The 26,316-nt window shown below is 45.6% G+C and overlaps 1 protein-coding gene across 1 annotated transcript in view; it reads left to right on the top strand.

Moving 5' to 3' along the window:
• The window catches only part of mgat5 (alpha-1,6-mannosylglycoprotein 6-beta-N-acetylglucosaminyltransferase), a 108,277-nt gene extending 82,345 nt beyond the window's left edge, over positions 1-25,932 (top strand). The window contains exons 13-18 of the mRNA XM_064310002.1: positions 9,018-9,167; positions 19,297-19,443; positions 19,843-19,959; positions 20,521-20,595; positions 21,330-21,487; positions 21,973-25,932. Coding sequence (XP_064166072.1) covers positions 9,018-9,167; positions 19,297-19,443; positions 19,843-19,959; positions 20,521-20,595; positions 21,330-21,487; positions 21,973-22,171 — 846 coding nt within the window. The 3' untranslated portion in view covers positions 22,172-25,932. The remainder of the gene's footprint in view (positions 1-9,017; positions 9,168-19,296; positions 19,444-19,842; positions 19,960-20,520; positions 20,596-21,329; positions 21,488-21,972) is intronic.
• The last annotated feature ends 384 nt before the right edge of the window (positions 25,933-26,316 follow it).

Genomic DNA, 26,316 nt, shown 5'->3' with positions numbered 1-26,316 from the left:
TAGGTTACCAGCGAGTAAACCTAATGCTGCCCCTTTATTTACAAACGTTAGCACTGGGCCAACTTGAGCATGTTTAAGAGTGCCCATGGTCGATTTGACTTATCCAGGTAAGATACTGATTTGTTGCAGGGTTTTTTTTTTGTGGGATCTCCCCCCACGATTCTGTGCTAATTGTCTGAATGAAGAGAGCAGTGGCCCCGTGGATCAGGCATTCCCCTAGCCAGTCACAGGAAACGCAGACCTGGCGAATCGCGTTCCGCAGAACGCGGATTCCGCCAGCGGTCCCTCGGCGAGCGCGTCATTGGCCGACCGCGCGATGGAGCCGACTGCCGACGAAGACGAGCGGAGGCGGATTTCCCCTTGCGCGAAGACGAGCCGGAGTCGTGTTTCGTTGCGGTGGCAGGGTGACTCATCCTGAGGAGATCCCCCCCCCCCCCCCCACGAGTCTCGCTTCGCCTTCCTGTCGATGGTTAAACCACAGTGACGCATCTCTCTCTGGTCCCTGGGGGCCGTGTGCAGAAACCCATCCCTGGTCCTGGCTCCACCAAATCCAGGGATTTAAACATTTTCAAAGCCGTGGCCTTTCAGATTGCCACATTAACACGTTTTTCCCCCACCTTGATTAGATGTGTTGGGTTTTGATGCCCTTATTAGTGCACCAAAGTGGTTTGCTAAGCCACCGCCTGTGGAATAAAGGCAAACGGGTTTCAGACTTAACGTTTCTGACTCAGACCCCAGACTTAGTATTCCAGTCAAGCCGTTTTTGTTTGTATTCCTCCACTGGTTTGAAATTCCGTAGAAAATGTCAGCGAGGCTAATTCAGCCCTATCGTTAGCCCCTAGACATGTGACGCGGGTTAGCTGGGCCATGCGCGTTAAGCCACTGCGGTCTTGTGTGGTCCGATACGAAAGAATGCGATTAAGAGCAGATTCAAGTCGCAAATTGCCGGATAATCCTAAATTTGTGACAACAGCGCCGTGACCCGAATCGCGGCTTAATGTGGGGCTGGAGGAGGGGGCTCCGGCTCGGGCCAGGACTCCAAAGAGAACGGGCAAATGGCCTCTTTTCATATCTCCGGGGCTGAATTAAAGCAGTGCTAGATTACACGTTAGGTAATTTCAGCCATTTTGTGTCACGTAGGGTGTATAATTTCAGCGTGCGCATCGAGACAAACTGCGCCAGGTCTTTTTTGCCGTGCTGTAGGTGGTCTTGCATGAAAGAGCAACTGCCAACTGGGAACTCGGAATTCAGAACTTGTAAGCCCAGTTGGTATAACTGCAGATGTGTGTGTTTATCTGCATAGGATTATGGGTGCTGTAGTGAGCTTCTAGAGTGGTGTCGTGTAACTACGGGTTTAACTGAGCACATCAGGCCCTTCAGGCTTTGAGATGCGTCTCTCTCAAACAAAACAGCACAAGTCACGTACAGTTACCACATAAGCGCCATTAAAGGTTGTTCCCTTTTCTCAGTAACTATCCTAATTCTCTTTCTTCATTGGGTAAATCCCATCAGGTGTACATCAGAGTCATGGACTGAGGTCCCATTTTGTGTCTGAGCGGTAGAGCCAAAAATAAGTACAGCCATCGCTGTGCAAGCCTTAAAGACCAAAACTCCTACAGCTTACTCACCAAAAACATTAGCCTCAAATCAGACTCCCTGCTGCTTCCATTACACCCTGATTTTAATTAAAGATGGCATTGATGTTGGTTTTTAATGAGACACTGTTTGGTCTAGGCCTCCACCTCAGACTCCCCCCCCCCACCCCCCACTGAGTCTGCGTGGGCTTTGATGCCTGGTGTGTTTTTGCATAATAATGTCACTGAATCCCAGCATCCTTCACTTCATAAACATCCCAGAGAGGCTAGAGACTAGAGCGTTGACTGTCTGTGCTGGTGTCTCATTACCTGAAGTTTTAGTGCATGTCCAGTTAGCTCTTCACTCATAAATGTTGAATGGAGGAAGGTGTGTGACTAATGTTCCCCCAAAAAGATAACCCACCCCCCTCCTAAAAACCCGAACCCACACATTGTGCCTCTCACTCCACAGTCTGGAGCCTGATGCATGGATTCATTAGAGCGTGTGATAATGGCTTTACCTACTGACCCTTATCAGAGTGTGGAGATTAGTTTGCTTTATTACAGACATTAACCATAATTGCAAATCTGAACGTCCTGCAGGAAGTGCCATCCGTCTTTCGGCAACACAAACCGCTTATTCCTGCGCAACCTTAATTCATTAATGCCCAGAGATCTTTCCCCAGAGATTTCTTACATAAGCCTCTATAGTCATCCAAAAAATATTCACAGATGGAAAAGGAGTCAGTAGAGATTTCGGCAACTTTAGTTGCCCGCGGGCTTAAATGGGTTAAACTTCCGTTCCAATTCCCTCACGAGAAAGGCTCATGGTCCTGTCTTTTTTTTTTGGTATTTTTGGGTTAATGTCGCCCCACCCCCCGTGCCCACTGCCTCCTACCCCTCCTCTCCATAAAAGAAATAAAATTCCGCCTTTGGCAATCCGCCATTATCATCCTCATTTCCAAGGTGATTCTGTGTTAGGGCGTCATTAAATAATAAATCTCAGGGGAAGAGGAATTCCCATGCATCGCATCTGAGCCCAAGTTTATGCTGTTGTGTGCAGGTGTTTGTATTCTTGCAGTAGGTCTCCACCTAACGCAGGATATCTCCGCATGCTTTCACCAGGAATGCAATGGGGGAAAAAAAAGAGTAAACAAGAAACGGTTGACCTTGGTAAACAGGCTGTGTAGTATGATGAGTCTTCATAAAAAAACAAAAGCAATCCTTAGTTGGCGATAACACCTGAGCTTCGCGGGGCTGGGCGTTAGCAGCCCTAGCGTATCTGAAGGGCGGGGCATCGAGGTTTGTATAATAGTTTGACTCTAAAATGGCAGCCGCACAGTACCGATGCTCCAAAATATAATTTATTCACCAAATATCGACCAACAGTTCGGCCGAAACGTTGGTCGGTATTTAGCAAATAAACGATATTTTGTTTTTGTAATCTGACCGTCGTCAGCCCGCACCTGATCAAGTCATCGGGTGTGTGTCCCCTTTCGTTTTGCATTAAATAGTTTGACCCTAGAATGAGAATGGAGGCCAAGACTCTGAGGTTCTGTGGAGGATTCGGGCTTCACCGTCAGGATGTCCCTCCTCACCGTTTTCTGTCCCAACGAGCACGGGGTGGATGACAGGACAAAAAAAAAACCCCACCGCAGGGTCACTACTGAGCGTGCTCCACAAGCTGATGCCCGAGTACAATGAGAGGGAGAGAGAGAGCGGCCCCATACATATTGATGGTGTGGAGCGGGGCTGCGGGCTGGGGGGGGGGGAGAGGGTGGTGGATGGGGGGGAGTAATAAATGCGCCAGCCAGGAGGCCGTTTCTCAAGTAGGGGTTTCCATGGTGACGGGCTTGCATACTGACCCCGAGATGAAAGGAGGCCGTGCCTTCTAGATCCACTTCTGCTAGCTTGTGTGTGTGTGTGTGTGTATGTGTGCGCGTGTGTGTGTGTGTGTGAATGCGTGTCAGTGATTTTGTGTGTGTGTGTGTGTGTGTGTGTGTGTGTATGTGTGCGCGTGTGTGTATGTGTGCTTGTGTGTGTGTTTGTGAATGTGTGTGAATGCGTGTGAGTGATTGTGTGTGTGTGTGTGTGCTTGTGTGCTTGTGTGTGTGTGTGTGTGCTTGTGTGTGTGTGTGTGTGTGTGTGTTTGTGTATGTGTGTGTGTGTATGCGTGTGTGTGTGTGTGTGTGTGTGTGCTTGTGTATGCGTGTGTATGTGTGTGTGTGTATGCATGTGTGTGTGTGTGTGTGTATGCGTGTTTGACTGTGGAAACCCTTGGTGTCAGTACCCCTGGCCTTTGATCATAAGGTTCGGATGTTTGAAGTGGTAATATTCTCTCTCAGCACTCACGCTTGTGTTCAGAGACGCCGGTGTGATTTTCCCTTTTGCTCCACTCTCACTCTTTCCCATATTCATTGAGCTTCATGCCCTACGATCCATGTAAACAAATATGGCTGAAACACAGAAAGCTAACGCCTAAAGAAAGGTTGCAATACAAGGCATGCAAGGTTGTTTTTTGCGCTCCCTGTGCTGCCAAGATCAAGATAGGTTGATAGATCAAGATAGATCACTGTAAAGGTTGAAACTCAAAGTGTTGAGATTTTATTGCCATGATCTCTCTCTCAGATACTCACAGCAGTCTGAATTAAACAGGTTTTTAAGAACGGGGGGGAGGCGGTGGTTGTGTTCTCTCAAAGTGTCGGTTTGTTGGGTTGCAACCAGCTGCTTGGTTTCCTTGTTACTCAGCACTTAATTGACCTATTAAAGCAGTTGATTAAGCAGGTGAATTGTTTACTGCTGTTTTAAGTCTCTCTGTAGCTCTCCAGGACCAGCGTTGTAGCCGTTTGACCTAGTTATTTAAGGCCAAGGCTTTGGTAAGGCCAAAATAGGTATCGAAACCGTGTGTTCTGAGTAATCCACAGGTTTCATCCGGTCAGAGTACAGCCAGACCTTTTTATAAGTTCATACAGCTCACTGACAGATTAGGTGCAAAAAAAAAAGGTTGCCGTGCATTTGCCATTTTAAAAAAAACTGAATAAACGGCTCCACACCATTACCCATCAACCGACTGCGTCCGAGACGTGCCCTAAAGCAAAGCTTCATTGTAAACGGCTCATCGATGCCAAGCCGCGTCTGTGTTTGTTGTTCTTGTTCTATAGACAGTCAGCCGGTGCTCATTGTGCATTCCAGACAAACACAGAGTAACTGACCCAGCCACTGACCCCATTTATCTTGTCTGACAGCATCCCCAACACTGTGTGGATAGGGGGTTAGTTAACAGCGGAAGGCTCTCAAGGAATACATCTTCTCTGAGCTCGCTCCTCTGTCTTTGGCAGCCGTCAGTGGTGCGGAGTCACCGGTGCAAATGGAACATCCCAAACTTTAACAAGCAGACGCAAACCTCTAGACTGGACTGAACTCAAGAGGCCTGTTACCGAAAAGATGCCGGTCGGGTGAACCTGCTTCAGAAGTCTGGAATTTGTTGGATGAAAGGGCTCGGCGAGCTTTCGGAGTGCTCAGTCAGTCTGGGACCACAGATGGCATACTGGTTTTTTTTTTTTGGCACCCAGAAAACCCATCTCATCTTAGGCACGGGCCATGCTTAATACAGGAAAGTGACTTTTTAAATAAAATTTTTTAAAACCCAGGACCATTCCTATTGGTCATAAGGAAATGGAGGACAGGGCCGTTGTTTGCTGGGTGGATATAACTGTCTGACCACTAGAGTGTGTTTGTATAAGAAACTGCCGGACTGAAGCTGTGGTCAGGGCCCGTCATTGTCAGGGTGTTTCTGGGGTGGGGGGCAGGTGGGGGGGTAGTTCATATGAATGCAGACCTCCAGGGGGCTGCGTTGATGTGATGCACTTTGAGGGCTGAGGGCACCTGTGGCTCTTACTGTAATTCTCCAGTTGCAGCTCATTGGCTAAGGGCATCTGATGATGCCGTCCCAGAGAATGCAGCTCATTGGCTGAGGGGCATTTGATAATGCAGCTTTGGAGAATGCAGCTCATTGGCTAAGGGCATCTGATGATGCAGTCCCAGATAATGCAGCTCATTGGCTGAGGGGCATTTGATAATGCAGCTTTGGAGAATGCAGCTCATTGGCTGAGGGCATTTGATGATGCAGTCCCAGAGAATGCAGCTCATTGGCTGAGGGGCATTTGATAATGTAGCTTTGGAGAATGCAGCTCATTGGCTGAGGGGCATTTGATGATGCAGTCCCAGAGAATGCAGCTCATTGGCTGAGGGGCATTTGATAATGCAGCTACGCACAACCCTGCTGACCGCCACTCCCGACGCACACTTCAAAATACTCACTTCCTTTTCCACCGCCTTCAGTTCCTGCGAAAAAGATTCACAATTACAGAGTGCTGTGGCTTTTCATCACACCAACCACATGACATGTTTAACTGTATGAGAAGACCTCCCAGTACTGCTCAGTAAGTAAGTCTGTATGTATAACAGGCTTTCTGACATATGACATATTTTGTTTTTTTTTACCTAAGTCATGTTTTTTTTCCCCACATGTGAAAATTGTAGTTCACACTTTAAAAAGTCGGTGACTTAGGAAAATGTGAAGATCCAAATAACCTATTTTCTTTTCACATGTGAATATTTTAATTCCCTTGTGAAAATTTAAAGTTCCAAAGTGCATGTTTTCCAGTCTGCTGGCTTTGCTTTTGAGCAACATCGGCAAACTGAGAAACATTTAAACCTGCTGTGCAACTGCACACCTGAGAACACCTGTGAACACCAGAGAACTCCTGAGAACACCTGAGCACACCTGATAAAACCTGAGCACACCTGCTGCTCCAGCGCAGAGCCATCTGTGGGGGGATTTATACACCTCGGTGTCGGGGGAGCATCTGTTTTTACTCCTGTCTAATGCGGACACATGGCTTATGTGTCATCCTTCTCATGGCCTGGCATTGAAAACGAGCCTTTGCTGAAGCAGAATGAGTCACCTAATCGTTATTTAAAAGGGGTCGTTTACTGGGTTCACCAGCAGGGGGCCTGTGAGCGGCAGTGAGATCATATTTTACTTATTTTACCGATGCCACTGTCATGTCTCTCGTATACACTGTAATGTGCTATGATTATACGTTGCGTGTGCTGCATTTTACATGGAAAAGTGAACATTTAAGACGTTGTCGAATGCGGGAGACTCGACAGGGAATGCTTATTACTATCTGCATCCTGGCTTGATGTGTTTTTAAAGTCGACCTTTCATGGCCTGCTCATATAAAAAGCAAAGAGCATTCATGTGATTTATGTAAGCGACAGCAATATAAAAACTTGACAGAAGCAGCATAATTACGTCAAATTACTTTTGCGTACAGCTGACCAAAGTATCTGCATTCTGATTCAGTTTCAAATCTATTCAGGTTAGTTTGTTTTATGAATATCGCCAACTAAATAAAATGAATAGCTCAAGTTCAAATTCAAAATGCTTTATTGGCATGAAATGCATTCATAAATATCTCTGTCCTTAGTGCCACTGCCCATTATCTGTAATTATTGTTGAATTATTTTGGGTTTGTTTTCTCAGGGGAAATCTTGCTGATATAAGCATGGTAATCCCCCTCAGTCCCTGCAGGTAGTCCAGCAGACCTGTGACACAGCAGACTATTCTAATTAACCCCTTTTCTCTCTCTCTTGTCCCTCTGAAGCCCAGAGGAAGGCAGGTGGAAATCACATTCAAACAGTTATACCAGAACTAAAGCAATATTTTATGATGTGGTAAAAAAAAAAAAAAGAATAATAAATCTTGCTCCAAATATGTTTGCGGTGCAGTGCGCAAGTATTTGGGCAGTGACACATTTTTATGTTGTTTTTAGCTCTGTACTCCAGCACATTGTATTTGAAATGAAACATTGAAAATTTGCCAAATGTGTGTGTGCGTGAGTGTGTGTGTGTGTCTATATATAAACTCTTCTTTTTTAATGTACTGTATAGTCTTTGGCTTTTACCCGATTAATAACAAGTGACTCACCAGGCTGTCTTTTGACATTTCATGCTTTTTATCATGCCATATGTTGTTAATTATGTTTTTTGTGAGGTGCTGTGATAATACAACATTGTGATGCTTGTCAAAATATAATTTTATTAATAAAATGATTCATTAATATTATTAATAAATCTACTAATAATTCATTTCCTAATATTTGATAATGCACTACAGAGGCTACACTTTAATGTTCAGAGCGCCTGTCATAGAACTTTGGAAGACGTCCTATTGGTCAGCACTGGCAGAGCTGCTGCCAGTCACTAGAGTGGCCAATCAGGTGTCTGCTTTTTCAGGCGTTTCAGTCTGCACCTTCCTTCACTCCTGTGTCATTAATAATTAACCCCGCTCTCTCCTGGGCAGACTTGTCTAAGCTCACTCCTTTCCTGAGCCTGTGCCATTTCTGTTCATACATTAATAATACCGTATTAGGCCCCGCTGATAGCTTTCTGTGTCTCTTCGTGTGACTTTTTAAATCCAATGCGCTATGTTTCTCAGGCCCTCCTCCAAGTCCGGAGGGGTGGAGTACTGAATGCAGCGCTCTTTCTGTCCTTGGATCCCGATGCAGGCTTGTTTGTTTCTCGTGAAGCAAAAAGGAGTAAAAAAAAAAAAACCAAGGAAGTACAAACTGATCGACAGCCAGTTTGTTTTTTGTCCAACTACGATGAGTCATGGATGGACGCAATGCCAAAAAAACACAATGTTTTTTTTTTTTTTGTGATTTGATTTTTGCACCGCTTCCAAGTCAAATACATATTTCATAGAGGTTTTTTTGTTGTTGTTTGGATGCACTTGAGGTGAATGGCAGACCTCCAAGGCTCAACTAACGCTATGACTGTTCATTATGTGCTTACTTTCCTCATCTGTGCCATGCCTAGCACTATATCCTCAAACCTATTTGCAACTTAAAGCACCACGTCCTTAATCTCCCTCTTGCACTTAATATGCCATTTTTTTATTGGAGGTTCATGTGCTGATTAGCAATATCCATTATCACAATGACATCATGGTATCAGATCTGCTTCTTGCCCACAACCATATATGTGCATTTTGTAAATTGATCTGGATAAGCACATCACTAAATGGCTAAAGATGAACTGTAAACAGCAGCAACATCCATTTTCCTCAGACAAGCCTCTCAACAGTTAACTGTGAACAATCCCTTAGCTATCACAATGCTTTACTGGGTTCAAACCCACAGCCCATCATCTCCTCCATTGCTTTCTCTGACTAACCCCTGCCTGGACTGGATTTAATTAATCAACATTTATCCATAACTTTGACTCGAAAATTAACCCAACAGGTCTTTTTTTCCCCCTCTTCACAAACAGTTTGTGGAGTCCATTGATCTGAAGGACACTGATGGTCCGGGGGGGGGTTGGAAGGTTGGAAGGGGCTCTAATGTTGCGCTCCTGCTTTTTTTTTGTGTATGACAGGACAAGAGGAAGTACCTGGACATTATCCACAGCTACACGGAGGTACACGGCACAGTGCATGGGACCAGCACCGTCCACCTGCCCGCCTACGTCAAGAACCATGGCATCCTGAGTGGCCGCGACCTTCAGTTTCTGCTGAGGGAGACGAAGGTCAGACTTGGCCTTTAAACTTTAAGTTAAGACTGAGGGTTTACACTAAGGTTAGACTTGCACTTAGAGACTTAACATGAGGTTAAGACTAGGGGTTTACACTAAGGTTAGACTTGCACTTAGAGACTTAATATGAGGTTAAGACTAAGGGTTCACACTAAGGTTAGACTTGCGCTTAGAGACTTAACATTATGTTAAGACTAAGCGTTTCACACAGAGGTTAGACTTATACTTAGAGACTTAACATTAAGACTAAGGGTTTCGCGCAAAGGTTAGGGAAAGGTTCATTCCATGAGCACCATCAATCGAGACTACGAAATGTGGTCAGGACCTAATTCTGACTGCATAAGTGCCTACTGGGGCTTGGAGTCACATTGTTGGCACAGTGTTGCCCGGGGGGAGGGGGGGATGTTTTTAATTGCCTGGGTATTGCCCATTTTGTCACATGATAGCGACTCTTCTGGTTGGTCAAGGGCCTGTGGTCTGTCTGTATCAGCTGTGTGTGGGGGTTGTATCCGTTCTCCTGTGTAGTGACGGCACAGCTCAACTGGTGGATTGCAGAGTGAGAAACAAGACCTAACACACGTGATCCGGCCGACCAATGGTGTAACTGCATGACTCGGCCGACCAATGGTGTAACTTCATCACTCAATCAGTCAGTCAGTCAGTCAGTCAGTCAGTCAGTCACAGACTTTCGCATTTGTAGGGCTGGCCCCGCTGTTGTGGTCCAGCCAAAAAAGCAATGGCTGGGTGAATTTGGGGTGAATTTAGGTGCAAGTGTGCACCCTCAGCATGGACGGGGTGGGGGGACTGTGTTGGGACACAGTGTTTTTCCCGGTGTCTCAAATCCCTTGGCATTACTGGCCTACACTCTTCCAACTGGTGCACTTCCAACTGGAGGCGAGACTTGAAATTACAAACGCTAAGACTGCAGGGGTGCAGAACTCCGGTCCTGGAGGGCCGGTCTGCGTGCCAGTGCTCTTTTGTGTTGGTCTTCTGACAGCACTATAAACTAAGCTGGTTCGCTCCTGTACTCTGGCACAGTAAAACGTTTCGGATACACTTGCAGTCTGGAGCTAGTGGGGGGGGAGGATCCCAAATGTCACTTGAGGAACACAGAGGGGGGGAGTGGGCGGGGGGGGTTGGTGTTGGGGGGGGGCGGGGGTCTGGGTTTAGTTTCTCGTGAAGAGGACTGTAAGCCGCAGTTGTTTGCCAGCAATGCGAATTAATTTACGTTTTTTTCATCCAAACGTGTACGCAGTGCAAATTCTTTACCGGAACGATGTGATAAACGATTCGTGTGAAACTCAACGTCAAGATGACAAACGCGCCGTGCCGGCTTTGCCCGGTGATGAAGCGAAGCCTCGAGCTGTCGCCGAGACGTCGACTTTAATGGAGTCGTTTGGAATTATCAAGGCTTTGAGGCCCGAGACGTCCCACTGCTTCCATCATTCGGAAGGGATGGCCCGGCTGTTAGAGCCGCCATTGTTCTCCTCCACAGCTGTGGGTGGAAGGCGGCGTATGACATCGTCACCTTGACGTCAGTGAAGATGTGCGGAGCCGGCGACTCTGGAACCTGACACAGCGCGTCGTTTCCCCGCGATTATTTTCCTGCGCAAGTAGGAGGAGGTTCATGCCGATGACCCCTTCGCATTTTGTCTGGACTTTCCTAACGGTTTGCTTTTCTGTTTAGGTACAAATAAATGCAAGTCTGTTTTCCATTTGGATCACAGTTCGTCAAGCTTTTCTTTTCTTTTTTCTTTTTCTTATTACTGAACTCGCCAATTTGCGGGAAGTAAAAAACAAATACATGCCTTTGTTCAAAAGTCAAATTTAATGAGAAATGCAGTTCGGTTCCAGACCCTAGTTACAGTGTTGTAAGGTAGAAAGCATGCATATAAATAAAGAGAATGTTTCTGCAAATCTTTGTGGAGCAAACATTTAAAAAAAAACATGAATTTTGAAAGCAAGAGCTTAGATTCAAATTATCGTTTGGGTCCCTAATTAATTCTCATAAAACTGGATCGGTTTCCTAATGGGAATGGATGTTTAGAAAACAAGTAGGGAGCTCTGTGCGCCTTCTGTTCCTTTTAGTGAAGAATTCACCTGCCTGCAGTTTGCTTGGGCTAATTGCTCTCCTGGGGGGTTGAAGACCAAGCAAGGGTTCATCAAAAAAAGGGAAATTAATTGACTGAACTAGGTGTAGCCTGGCAGCCGTTATTCACAAAGTCCGTGAACTTTAGAAACAGAAGCGGCGCAACGGCACCGGGGCCTTTCACAGATCTTAGTGTGGGAAAGTAAACATTGTGGGTTCTGAGATCCATCCATTATCTCTCCCCGCTTATCCTGGTCAGGGTCGCAGAGAGTGCCGGAGCCTATCCCAGCATGCACTGGGGGGCGCGAATCAGGAATACACTCTGGACAGAGAGGTCACCAATCTATCGCAGGCATGTCAGACTTAATTTTTCTAGACAGATTCACATTTTCTTATCTTGCAGCTGTTCTCACAAGTACAGAGCCCTCCAGAGATATTGGCTCCCTTGGTAATATTGAAAGTCTATAAAATGCACCACACGGGTAATGAGCTATATTGTACGCTCAAAAAGTGGGAAAATTATATTCTTTCATGCCAAGGTTAAAAGTTTTTTTTCTGACAAGTAAACCTTTTCTTTCATGTGTGCCCCTGTTTTTAGTATTTTTATGCCTTCCAGCCACAAGGATAACACTACTGAGTGGTTTCCTGTAGTTTTTTTTACGAGATTGGATAAAATATTAGAGGGATTCAAATTTTTTATTTCATACAGCTTCTTTCGTAATCCTTCAGATCCTTTATCTGCATTTGTGGACTGGCCTGTTCAGTTCAAACCACAAAGAATCGGTTAAGGAGACTGAAATGACCAGTTAACCCACTTTTGATTGATCTTCAGGTATGTTTGGGATGATTTTATGGTAAAAATATCTTTATGGAAGAATGGTCAAAGACCTGACCCATATCTTTTTGGGAAATAAAAACATTACTTGTTTTTAAAAAAAAAAAGCTTTGCTCTGAACATTTGTTTTGTATTTAAAGGAATTTAATTGCTATATGATTTTGTGCAAACAATATAGGCCATTACCTGTGTTTTTATTTTATTTTATAGCCTACTAAAAACATTTTAACAGTATAATAATAGAACAAAACTTTTCGTTTTATAGTCTATTACAAACTTTTCAGCTATCTCGGTCAAGGGTGCCATTTTCTTTATTTTTTTAGGGCTCCATACGCTTATAGAAAACATACTGTGCTGCGAGGTGAGAAAGGCAGTGTTCATATTTAACTGACTCTTCTTTCCATCACAGTTTCTCTTATTCTAATGAGCAGCACATCAAAGGTCTGCGCAAAAAATATGCAAATTCACCAGGGTCTGCAGGGAACAGCATACGGAATGCGACGAACTGCGCTCCGGTGAAATGGATGCTGGGGGCTGTAGTTTTTGACTCTTTTACCCAAGGAACAAGATGCATGCAGGGAATTAGCATTTTCTCTCAATTAACTGTGTTTACGCTCCAGCTAAATACTTTAAAAATGTTTGAAATACCCACACACCATAGTAAACGCTGGGCAGTTTGCAGGTTGATGTCTCAAGCATCGATTCAACCTGCAGGTCTTTGTCAGATATGTCAGTCAACTTCACGCCCTGGGACCCAGTGCAATTATTTTTCAGATGTGCTTGTACGCCGACTTCAGCTTTTGAGTTACTGGTGATGGAGTGCTTGTCCCAGACCAAAGGTTCCAAAATTTTGGTCCTGAGACTTTGTGAAGGAGGCTGTGGGAAGCTCTAGCAAAATGTAAAAAATATTTTGTCTGGATGAGCCTCATGGCCTTGGATCAAATACCAGTGCTGACTGTAGCCAGTAGCGCGATAGGACAATGTGAAAGGTGATTGCCCAGGGAATGGGAGGGTTCAGTCGGTTAGGGTTCCTCCTCCATCGCCATCCAGCGACCCCTGCAAGGCCACATACTGTATTGAAAGGTCTTTCACGGCCTCCGCTCTGTGCAAGCTTAGCCGCGGTCTTGCGGTGTAGTAAAAGAGGCACCGGGTGACACCGCGTGTTTTGGGGGACCCCGTGCGCCCCGTCGCACACGACACAGCTGCTCCCGCGGTCGCGCTCGTCCCCCCCCCCTCTGAAAGCCGCTTCCCTCGGACTGAAAGGGCCAGATTCCGCTCGGCCGCTGGGGACGTAACGGGATAGGGGGTCGGGGGGGGGGGAGCAACAGGAACATCTCGCTGTGAAGCACCGCATGGGGAGGTTAGCCAGTGGTACAGGCTCTGGGGGTATTTTGTGTGGTTATGAGCAGGCTCTGGGGTATTTTGTGTGGTTATTACAGGCTCTGGGGGTATTTTGTGTGGTTATTACAGGCTCTGGGGTATTTTGTGTGGTTATGAGCAGGCTCTGGGGTATTTTGTGTGGTTATTACAGGCTCTGGGGTATTTTGTGTGGTTATGAGCAGGCTCTGGGGTATTTTGTGTGGTTATGAGCAGGCTCTGGGGTATTTTGTGTGGTTATGAGCAGGCTCTGGGGGTATTTTGTGTGGTTATGAGCAGGCTCTGGGGTATTTTGTGTGGTTATTACAGGCTCTGGGGTATTTGTGTGTTTAGCAGGCTCTGGGGTATTTTGTGTGGTTATGAGCAGGCTCTGGGGTATTTGTGTGGTTATTGAGCAGGCTCTGGGGTATTTTGTGGTTATGAGCAGGCTCTGGGGTATTTTGTGTGGTTATGAGCAGGCTCTGGGGTATTTTGTGTGGTTATGAGCAGGCTCTGGGGTATTTTGTGTGGTTATGAGCAGGCTCTGGGGTATTTTGTGTGGTTATGAGCAGGCTCTGGGGTATTTTGTGTGGTTATTACAGGCTCTGGGGGTATTTTGTGTGGTTATGAGCAGGCTCTGGGGTATTTTGTGTGGTTCTGAGCAGGCTCTGGGGTATTTTGTGTGGTTATGAGCAGGCTCTGGGGTATTTTGTGTGGTTCTGAGCAGGCTCTGGGGTATTTTGTGTGGTTATGAGCAGGCTCTGGGGTATTTTGTGTGGTTCTGAGCAGGCTCTGGGGTATTTTGTGTAGTTATGAGCAGGCTCTGGGGTATTTTGTGTGGTTATTACAGGCTCTGGGGGTATTTTGTGTGGTTATGACAGGCTCTGGGGGTATTTTGTGTCATTATGAGCAGGCTCTGGGGTATTTTGTGTGGTTCTGAGCAGGCTCTGGGGTATTTTGTGTAGTTATGAGCAGGCTCTGGGGTATTTTGTGTGGTTATTACAGGCTCTGGGGGTATTTGGGGGTATTTTGTGTCATTATGAGCAGGCTCTGGGGTATTTTGTGTAGTTATGAGCAGGCTCTGGGGTATTTTGTGTGGTTATTACAGGCTCTGGGGGTATTATGAGCACACTCGGGCCACCAGTTTGTCTGTATCCACACGGCCCGGAAGGATTTAACCTTACACTTCAATTGTTATCCTCCAGGGGTCCCTGTGCGCACTCGAACAGCACAGTCAAGTGGCTGATTATACAAGTGGCTAATTGTGATGATTTTAAAAACAATTAGTTGAACTAATATGGAGAGAGTGAAAGGAAGGATAGTGAACGTGGATATTCACATCAAATGCACACACTGCAGAAACAGTGTCTGTCTGTGCAAACGTGCACAGTATCCATGTTTCACAATGTAAGCACACATTAAAATCAAAAATGAAAAAAATAAAACAAACAGTTAAGGTATTAGATCACCGAGGTGGAATCATCTGTCAGCTGGGGAAGAGACGGCCTTGATTGGTGGCTGGATGCCATTCAGGATTTAACAGATGTTTTCCTGAGCGCAAACGCTGCATTAGAAAAACTGAATGATCCAAACATGCGTTTTTAATCAAGCATGTGATAAACAGTGGGACAAGTCCGTCAGCTAGACAGCTTCAGTAGAAGTACATGTGGCAGATCACTGCTTTACACAAAATCAGCTTTAAAGAACTTATCAAACAACTAACAATGTGTCTGTAACCACGGATGAATCAACCGATCGGACAGACAATTATGTTTTAGGAATTCTATTTGTTCCTCAAGGAAAATACATTGTGATCGATGTGAAAGATTTCTGATACACTGCAGGTTGTGTACGGCATCGGGAAGGATTTAAGATTGATCTGGAAAATTATGTGACCATTTGTATCCGGCAGTGCGAAACACATTATTAGCATATGAAGACATGCTTGAAGTGTGTTGCCAAATTCAGCGCATTTATCTGTGATCGGATTTAACCACATTTTAGAACCTTGACTTTCTTTTTTTGTGTACCCCTGCTACAAACTATTTTATTCTGAACACTCATTATTTACTTAAACATTAATGTTATGCAACTGCTCTCATTTTTTATTTACTTCCCACTGCTTCAAACAAAAGCTAACATCCCCGCACAGCACTTCAAAATACTGTGCCTTGTGTCCACGGTTCTAAATGAATCGTGCTGAATTTAAAGTGGGAGTGCCGCTTGCAAACATCGATGTCACTCATTGTCTGTACTTATTTAGCGCTCGGTGACCAGTTATGATGATTGACCCCCAGTCAGTGGGGATATTTTTGGGATGTTTGACATTTGGCTTAAGAAAAAGGCAGTTGATCAGTTATGATGATTGACCCCCAGTCAGTGGGGAGATTTTAGGGATGTTTGACATTTGGCTTAAGAAAAAGGGCAGTTGATCAGTAATGATGATTGACCCCCAGTCAGTGGGGATATTTTAGGGATGTTTGACATTTGGCTTAAGGAAAAAGGCTGTCGACCTTCTTGGTGAACTGCAGCACCTCTGAGGAATCGAGCTTGGACCAACTGGTGGCCTTGCGGTACCTCTCGTCTCTGCTATCTGTGTGTGCTCTGCAGCCATCATACATTACATACAGTAACTTATTCAGCTCAGCAACTTGTGATTTTTTAAAATCATTTTTATCATTTTTGTATTCACCACGACAAAACTGTCCCACTAGTCATTCGCTAGGCTGTAAAGCACTTCAGTAAATCAAACTTTTCATGCAAGACATTTTGTGAGGTTGCTTTTTTTTTGTTGATCCCCAAGAAGTTTAGAAAGCAATTCAAGCAGCACTGTGTGAATTGTCTGTGTTCTAGGTTATGTTACTTTACATTACAGCCATTTAGTAGACGCACTTATCCACAGCAACGAACACAACTTTTTTTTTTTTTTACATAGCATTTGCATCCATTTATACAGCTGTGATACGTACTGAAGCAATGCTGTTAGTACTGCTCATGGTAACGGAGTGTCCTACTGGAATCAATCTGTGAGTCACAACCAGGGTCTACCCATTATACTACACTGCCCTACTAGTTCTCTTTTTGATTTTTTGCCTGGGTCACAGGGTAAGGGTCATTGTCAGGGGCAGTGCCACCCCGTTAGCCACCTGCGCTCGGTGACAGTCTCTCACATGGCCGTACACCAATCACAGTGGTGCTCTCACCCATTTCTGGTGTTACACTGGAGAGACCTACGCATAGCACATATTTCCCAAGAATGTGAGCTGCAGCCAGGAATGGGCCTCTGCTGCCTCCTGCTGCCAGGATGCAGGAAGAGCAGCCGTGAGCTGGTTCCCAGAGATGACAGACTAGCAATGTTTGCTTGTGTATGTACAACATATAGACCAGCTTGTATATGCACCAGCATTGTATTTAAATAGAATTATACAAAAAGCTATTAAAATGGAAATTATACAGATGGAAATATTTTCACCTCACAGTTATGGCGTCACGTTTACATTCAACCATGTAGGTAAGCAAGAAAAACATTTCCGTTTCAGCAATCAGCATTTGCAATCGTTCAATTATAATTGTCATAAATTATTGATTTCTATGAATAAGTAAATTCATTCCCAACAGCAGATCGGGTCCACACAGGGGATGGCTCGGTACTGATCTGGTGCCACTTGCCTGTAGGATAAGCCTGTGGATAATTCCTGCTTATGCTGTAACAGTGTGGAATGTGACTAATGTTGGGGGGGGGGGGATGCAGGGGGGAGCTGGCCTCAGCTGAGCACAGAGCTCAAAGCAGCTGCTGCGGGTCCTCTGTCTTACTTTACAGACATTCTTACACAGCTTTTTCTTTTTTTCTTTTTTTTACATAGCATCTATATATACAGCTGGAAATATACTGGAGCAATGCAGGTTAAGTGCCTTGCAACAGCAGTGTACCTCCTACCTGAGAATCAAACCTGTGACCTTCAGGTTACAAGACCAGCTCCTTACCCATTATTCTACGCTGCCCACCTCATCTTTCCCACGCTGTGGCCACTGTGCCAGCCAAATCAGGCATCTCTATCAGAGTGATGTATTTACATGTTGTTTTCAGAGACCCAGAGGAAGTGGTGATTGGGGCACGCTCAGTGAGTGAGGTGGTACCTGTGTTTGTACGCTTTTCAGAGGTTAACTTCTCGCGTCTAGTTGAATCGGTCATGGTCTCCCCAGCCTATTGTGAACAAAAGAGTTTCCTTTGTGATGATTTATTTCTCAGTGTTCGTCTGTGTAATGTGTTCATTTTAATTACCGTGTGCTTTTGGAGTACAAAAGCCTATGCCGTAATAGAATAATGCAATGTAATAGAACTGAAAACATGTCCATCCAACTTTCTCAGAGCGTTATCCCGGGGGATAATTACTTGTGGTTGAAAATGCACCTGATGAAAGCCTCGCTGAACACTGCTAAGTGCAGGTCCACTGGCCTTGAACCATTCTTACAGGTTATACACTGCTGGCGTTATATTATTCTGTTTAATGGAGGCCTGTGTCAAGGCTGAATGTGATGCTGTATAACAGCTTCACGCTGCATGCACTGTGGATTTATTTATGCATTCTTAATTTGATGAGGTAAATTCTATTGATAACAAATTCAGTCACCTGGCCAAGAAGTAGCAATGTTGCAGGTGCAGCTACAAATAAAATAGGAATAGTAAATAAAACAGGTATTCATGCAGATAAAAAAATGTAGTGAATGCCAACATTATGCAGTGTCCATCATGATTTAAAACAAGTGCATCCCTGTGTTATTTTGAAAGCTGAGGTAAGGTTAACTGTGCTAAATTGTATTGGGAATGGAGGGACATGCAGTCTTTTTATCCATGATCCACATTTGATCCATGGGCTGCCACTCCATGCTCTCTCCCCGTCAGTACTGGTCTGGTGTGTGTGGAAGTCTGTTCTGTGTACACATCCATGCTCTCTCTCAGTCAGTACTGGTCTGGTGTGTGTGGAAGTTTGTTCTGTGTACACATCCATGCTCTCTCCCAGTCAGTACTGGTCTGGTGTGTGTAGCAGCCTGTTCTGTGTACACATCCATGCTCTCTCTCAGTCAGTACTGGTCTGGTGTGTGTAGCGGCCTGTTCTGTGTACACATCCATGCTCTCTCCCTGTCAGTACTGGTCTGGTGTGTGTGGAGGCCTGTCCTGTGTACACATCCATGCTCTCCCTGTCAGTACTACTCTGGTGTGTGTAGCGGCCTGTCCTGTGTACACATCCATGCTCTCCCTGTCAGTACTGGTCTGGTGTGTGTGGAAGTCTGTTCTGTGTACACATCCATGCTCTCTCCCTGTCAGTACTGGTCTGGTGTGTGTGGAGGCCTGTCCTGTGTACACATCCATGCTCTCCCTGTCAGTACTGGTCTGGTGTGTGTGGAAGTCTGTTCTGTGTACACATCCATGCTCTCTCCCTGTCAGTACTGGTCTGGTGTGTGTGGAAGTTTGTTCTGTGTACACATCCATGCTCTCCCTGTCAGTACTGGTCTGGTGTGTGTGGAAGTCTGTTCTGTGTACACAGCCGTAGTCTCACAGTGAGCCAGACCTCCTTCGTGCATTTGACCCAAACCCAGAAACATGTGGGTTTCTTTACAAACATTCCCCCCATCCCCTTTTTCCCCTTTTTTTGGGTAAGTGAAGCAGGAAACAGTAAAAGCTGAACCGCAGCTGAAGGGGGCGAGCTCTGGCCCGCACGCCTTTGGTTGTCAAGGGAACGGGAGGTGCGGCGTCCCCGCCCCCTGACCCCCCCCCCCCACACCCCCACCGCCCCCGCAGCAGAAGCGAGGCGTGACGGATCTTCTGCTCTCTCGCCCCGCAGCTGTTCGTGGGACTGTCCTTCCCGTACGAAGGGCCCGCCCCACTGGAGGCCATCGCCAACGGCTGCGCCTTCCTCAACCCCAAGTTCACCCCCCCGAAAAGCAGCAAGAACACCGACTTCTTCAAAGGGAAGCCCACGCTCAGAGAGGTGAGCTCATCTTCCACGTTTAACCTCTGACCCCGGGGATTGTGTATCACGGAGCAAGAGCCAATGAAGGAAATGCAGCTGCTGATGCTTTATTTTTCATTATCAGGGCCCTGTTCTTCCAAAACTTTTAAATCTGGATCACCAGTTGTCCAGAAAATGAAATCACCCCTTTTGGCAATTCGGGATCAGGCTGATCCTACTGATTTTTTCTCCCCAGAACATTTTCAGAAAGGATAATTCTGATCCAGATACCACAAGATCAAGATTTCAAAATACAGATTTTCAGTTATTTAAATCAACTTCTATGTTGCTGTTTGTTGAACCAAATAATAGCAACATGCTTCTTCAAGGAAATATATATACAATACAGAGAATTTTACATTTCCCTCTCTCCCCTAGCTGACCTCCCAGCACCCCTACGCTGAGGTGTACATCGGCCAGCCTCACGTGTGGACCGTCAACATCGACAACGCCGCAGAAGTGGACAGAGCCGTCAGATCCATCCTCGGCCAGAAGGTGGCGCTGTCGTTCACTCCTCGTCGCTGCCTTACACACCAGTATTGATTTCACAGCTGTGCGGTGCATATTTACGCGAGACATTTGCCTACGCTGACAGCCTGAATGTGCATGGGACTCTATATTTTACAAAGATAAACAGTAAGCACCCAGGAGAGGTTCCTGTGTGAGAGAAGAAGAGAGAGAGGAGTATAATGGCGGTGTCATGTTGCTCCTCTGGGCCGGGAGTCAAGCAGTGAGGGCAAGGCTTGTGTTCTGTCACGCTGCTGAAACAATGGCAGTGTTCAGCGAGGCCTGTGTCCGTGAGATCGTACTGCAGCCTGCAGCTCCCAGAGAGCCAAACATCCTTTAATCCTGCCATGCTGACTCCGCAGAGGACACAAAGAGCATTTCACTGGTCTGCGTTATTTGAACTGATGAAAAGACCAGTGTTATTTTAAACTTAAAAAAAAAAAACTTTAAAAAAAATCATTTTAAGTGAGTGTTTTATAAGGGAGCACCTGGACCTCTCTCTCTGTCTCTCTGTGTGTACACGTGACTCACCTGTGGTCCCTCCCACAGATTGAGCCCTACCTGCCTTACGAGTTCACCTGTGAGGGGATGCTGCAGAGGGTCAACGCTTTCATCGAGAACCAGGTACGCTTCCGTCCAGCTGCACCATCTTAACTTTCAAACCTTATACGGCTGCTGTGCTGCTTTTTTTTTGTTTATTTTTCAGCTCAACTGACAGTTTATATTTTTTTCCCATTCTATACCTGCTTATCCTGGGCAGGGTCATGAGGGGGTGCTTGAGCCTATCCCAGCATGAAAATATTTTACATATATTTTATTAAAATAATATTTTAAAAGGGAAAATATTTTCCATTTTGCTGAAAACCCTCTGGTTCTCTATTGTGACCCCTGAGGTACCCCAGACCCGAGTTTTAGAACCCCAGCCTATGACAGTACCCCTTCTCTCATCTCCCAATGTGAGTACAGCGCAGATTGGATCACGTGTATCCTCGTCTCTCGCCCGCTGCCTTCCGGACTTCAGCTGAGACGGTTCCCACACCTTTCAAATCCCAGCCTTCGATTTCCGGAGGCTTCCGAGCTGTCGATTCCCTGACTGGATCAATTGTCTCGGGCCTGTGATCCTGTGATGATCGTTTAATCTCTGCTGTTGAACCAGCATTTGCATCCAGCAGGGGGCGCTGTTATTAGGTCTATTGAAAGTCGGCTACAGCGCTGAACATGCCTGATGTGCATCATCACAAAAATGTGCATTGTTTGTGAAAGCACGGACGTACTGTGTTGAGGAACACCGAGGACCTTTGGCTTCTCAGTGTTCCAAAGGATGTGTGACATCATCCCTCTCTCTCCCTCTCTCTCAGGACTTCTGCCACGGCCAGGTGATGTGGCCCCCACTGAGCGCGCTCCAGGTGAAGCTGGCTGAGCCGGGGAAGTCCTGCAAGCAGGTGTGCCAGGAAGAGCAGCTGATCTGTGAGCCCTCTTTCTTCCAGCACCTCAACAAGGACAAAGACCTGGCCAGGTGCGTGACTATGCACACACACGCACACACACACACAGACACACATAAGCGCTGTGCATTTTGAGGACCCAGAAAATAGACCGATTCATAGGCTGAATAAAGTTTGTTTTGATTGATGGCTTGCTGTAAAAATGGTTGCTTTAGGTTTCTTAATGTGGCTTTTCATTTTTAAAATCTTAAATCTTAGTACCCACCGTCTTTCACATGTTGTATGTAAGTGTCTTTGTAAAAATGGTGAAATCTAACACAATAATACTTTTGTCTCATATTCATCTTGTCCACCCTGTCCCCTCCCTGTCCCCTCCCTGGCCCCACCCTGTCCCCTCCTGTCCCACCCTGTCCCCCCCTGTCCCCTCCCTGGCCCCACCCTGTCCCCTCCCTGCCCACCCTGTCCCCTCCCTGGCCCCACCCTGACCCTCGCCTTGTCCCCTCCCTGACCCCGCCCTGTCCCCTCCCTGGCCCCACCCCCCTCTCGTTGGGCGCAGGTTCGGGGTGGAGTGCCGCACGGCGGAGTCGTCGAGCGACACGGTGGTGCCGGCGGTGGGCGCGGCGCGCGGGCACTGCGTGTTCCAGGCGGACCTGCTGCTCTTCAGCTGCGCGGGCGCGCACCCGTCCCTGCAGCGCGTCTGCCCCTGCAGGGACTACATGAAGGGCCAGGTGGCGCTGTGCAAGGGCTGCCTATAGCGGCCTGCTCCCCGCTCCTCCCGCCTGGACTCCTCCCCGCCCCGCCCCGCCCCCCCGCCCCGAGCCAGGAGAGGCGCGTGTTGGACGAGCCGAAACCGCCAGAGCTCGGCGGTTTTATCACCGCTAGCCCCCGCTAGCCCCGCTAGCCCCGCTAGCCCCCGCTAGCCCCCACTAGCCCCAAACTCACGCGCACTGGGAGCAGGTCGGGTCTGTGGGGAGAAACCGCCGTTATTTATTTATTTTTTGGAGGGGGGGGGGCAGACCTCGTGGAATGTTTGCTTTTTTTTTTTTTTTTTGGAGCGGGCAGTTCTGAAGACGGGGCCTGTTTTAAAATGAATGGCGGGCGGGGGTTGGGAGGAGCTGTTTGGAAACAGAGAGGAGGAGGCGCGGTGTGTACCTCACAGCTAAGCTGTGTATAAAGGTGGCGGGACTCCAAACCAACGAGCGTGGCGAGGAGTCTGAATGGCTCTGGCGCCCCCTGCATGCTGGCAGTGGTGCTGCAGCGCAAATTTCCAAACCCAGCCTGTTCTCGTGTCCCTCATCCCATAGACCACATCCCACAGTGGGACCGATCCCCCAGGTGACAGGACAGGTTTAGGGAAGCCCGCCCGGATGCCCGCGCCACTGTGGACTGCTCCCACCCACCTGACGTCCGAACATTTGTACATCCGTGTTTGCACTAGCACGTTGTGCGGGAGTCTACACAGATCGGAGGCTGGCCCAGCGAAGAATGGCAGCGAATTTGGGTGCACCCCGATTCTCTTCTACACCGTCTAATCTACAGTGCTGCCTTTTATTGCCAGCAACAGGTAAGAGGACAGAAGACGGAAGAATAGTTGTTTTTTTTTGTTTGTTTTTTTTTACACCCAGAAGTAGAATTCACTTTATATGACAAACTGTACGCAGTCATTGTGGCCATCTTCACACTCTGTCGTCATCTCAGTCAGAAGAGCTTGGCGGTTGGAAAGGTCAAGCACTGTCCAATCGTCCCCCTCCTCCACATTTAGCCGGTCACGGCCAGTCAGACACAATGGGGCATTATGGGAAAAAAAAGGGTATACGTCTTTTAAAGGTCAAGATGCTTTATTTGGGGTTTTGTATCCGAAGGATCTGATTTCAATGTTATGTTCCATTCCTGAAGTTAATTGCTAGTATACTGCACTGTAATGAACCCCAGCGCAGATTCCCACAGCAGTGAGCACTGCACCTGGAAGTTTGATTGTAAGTGAAACAGATACGGTGCAAAGGAAAATCTACAGGCGAAAGGCCATTTGTTCTAAATTCAAGGAGAGATGTAAGAAGTAAAAAAAAAAAGAAACTGACTCCAACAGATGTTGCACACGTTATTGGCTTTTGCCGCAGTATCTGTTAATAAAATAGCACGATTAGAATTTATAGATTTGGAATATTTATACATATAGACATGTGTATCTATATTTATTTATATGAGTGAATAAGTATATTAATAAATATAGAAGTGCAAAATGCTAGCACATGTATGGATGTGTGTGATAGTTATGTACAGAGTGTGAAGACTAGGATATATTGATTGGATCACTAATCGGTTGTTTTAGCAATCATTTGCATTATTATTCTCTCATTTTGCCTGCAGAATTAAATCAAACACTTTAAAGATAGTCTAAATGTTGTGAATAAAATGCACTATGTTAACATATTTGTTGAAGCATAACAAATTTAACAACAATGTATATTGTTCATATGAAGTTTTAATTCTTTTTTAATTTATTTTGTATACAGATCTTTATTTGTGTTGCAGTTTTCTGAAAGAAATGGTGCATTTGTGTTCTTTTTTAATTTATGAAACAGAAGGGAGATTTACTTCTTTTTTTTTTTTAAGAAAAGGTTATTTAAAAATAATGTAAATGTTTATAAAAATGTATATTCAAGTGAGGTGTGGCAGGTGGACTAGTTTGTCCAGAGAAGATCGGGTCAGTGTCTGTGGTGAGAGATGTGGAGTACTCTTAACCCTGAGATACCCTCAGGCATTCTAAAAACAAAATTTATTTGCCATTCAGTCTAGAACAACATTTCCCAGGCCCTATATTTTAGCAACACTTGAAGTGAAACACGTTCAGCGGTTGCTGAAAATATCTAGAGAACACACAACATAGGCTTGAAAATACATCGATGTCTGGGTCTCACAGGGTTAAAGAATGAGTCCAGCATTCACAGTGAGGCTGCTAAATTTCACTGAACTGAAGTGCCTGCAGAGGACAGCATACAAAAAGTGAACATTCTCATTTGGCATTAGAGGAGGGCACCAATGTGCCATTTTATGAAGCCAGACAGCAGCAGGTGCCCTTGCATGCCATCATGCAGTGTGACTAACTACACAGCTCACAGTATTCGGTTCCCATGACATTCCCTGAATCGTAGGAATTTTAAACAACTTAAATGTCTGGTTTGCTGGAAAACCCTTGACTGCTATTTTCACGCCACACCGATCATCAGTGCAGGAATGGTATTGGAGCATTACTGGATTTCAAATACAATTCTATTCCATCTATTTTTTTTTTAAATGTATTGGAAGTACAGGTGGCCATTCGTGTTAATTTTAACTTGCAAGTAAACAACGTTCAACTAATCTGGCTTTACAGTACATTCAGAACATTTTAAAAGCGTTGTTGACGTCTTGCGTGGTATTGAGCACGCCTCGAAATCTTTTGTGACTTTGACGAAAACTCCTGGATCCATCTTGTGACCAAAAAGGAACCGTTGTGGTACAGTAGCTGCCCTGATACTGCAGTTGCTTTCATCAGTGTCTTCTCTGCAGCTGTCAGTGGACAAACGGGACACACCTGCACACTCCACTTTATTCTCAATGCCAGCAACAACCTCATGTCTGTGTTCTGCTACTCATTTGTAAAAAGCAAATTCATTTGCACATGTGTAAATATGGAGCCCATATCCTGTAGAGTGTCTACTCTTTGAGTTTTATAGTTCTTGATTGTAATGTTTGTAAATATGAGAATTATTCAGCAGCCAAGCTACCATTTCTAAGTACAAGATGTGCCTTTTTAATGGTTAGTAGACCTGCTTAATTTATCTATCCATGAAGAACATACTGCCTGGGAAATTATAGGCAACTGGTCCTCAAACATCTGAAGGGTTTGATTAAAAAAAAAATTATAATTTTTTAGACAAGTGATCAAGACCAATTAATTTAGCAGCAGTGATTGTGAAAATATTTGTTTAATGGTCACGAAGTGGCCACAGGAGTTCAGTACCTACTCATATTTAAATGTTTGCTGTTTCGTAAACGCAGTTAGTGTGTTCACTTCCTGTTCTGGGAAAGGATAAACAAGAGATCAAATCTCCATCTCATGGCTTACTTGGGTTTGACAGTTTTGACAGTTTAGGCACTAAAGTTTTGAAAAGGATTTTAATTTGTAGTTTGTCATGCCTCACTGCATTACTCAAACATTAGTTTCGGGGGGGGGGGAAATTATTTTTATTCAAACTGTAGGATGACAGGAAGAAAACTTTCATGCGCTAATTTTGCTAATGTTTTCAGTGGCATCAACCTAAGGTTTCTGTCCATGTAATTTGTTGAAAATTGTTTGTTTCATGTTCCCTGTAGCAGAGTGTGGAAGTGGGTAAAAAAAATGCAGTAACTCAAACAGCTTTGTAAAAAATTTCCACTCGAGTGACAAGAAAGAAAAGATTTGCTGGCACTGCTCTTGATGAATAAGCAGGATAGAACTTTATTTTTCAATAAACCTTTTTTCCTGTGACAAGTATCACTTGTAAGAGTGTTATATGTATATAAATATATAGTGTATACATCGGTAGTACCATTGCAAAGTTCACATTCATACATTAAATTCTGCTCTTGCACATCATGACAGACCTATATTACACTGAGAACCGGTTCTGTGTTTGATGGGTGTGTGGTGCATGTGAGTGTGTTATGTACATTTCGATGGGTGTGTGGTGCATGTGAATGTGTTTATGTGTCTCTGTGTGCGCGTTTGGAACGTGTGCATACATACAGTGGAAGAATCCTCGGGGTGGAAACCACGCAGGTGACGTGTGTCTGTGTCAGCCTATTAAAGCTCTATTGGAGTCAGTGTTTGGTCCAATCAGTGTCACTCTCAGCTTCCAAATGACTAATGGGAAAGGCT

The sequence above is a fragment of the Anguilla rostrata genome, chromosome 15, assembly GCF_018555375.3.
Source record: "Anguilla rostrata isolate EN2019 chromosome 15, ASM1855537v3, whole genome shotgun sequence".
Lineage (NCBI taxonomy): Eukaryota > Metazoa > Chordata > Actinopteri > Anguilliformes > Anguillidae > Anguilla > Anguilla rostrata.
This window is presented reverse-complemented; position numbering and strand designations above follow the sequence as displayed.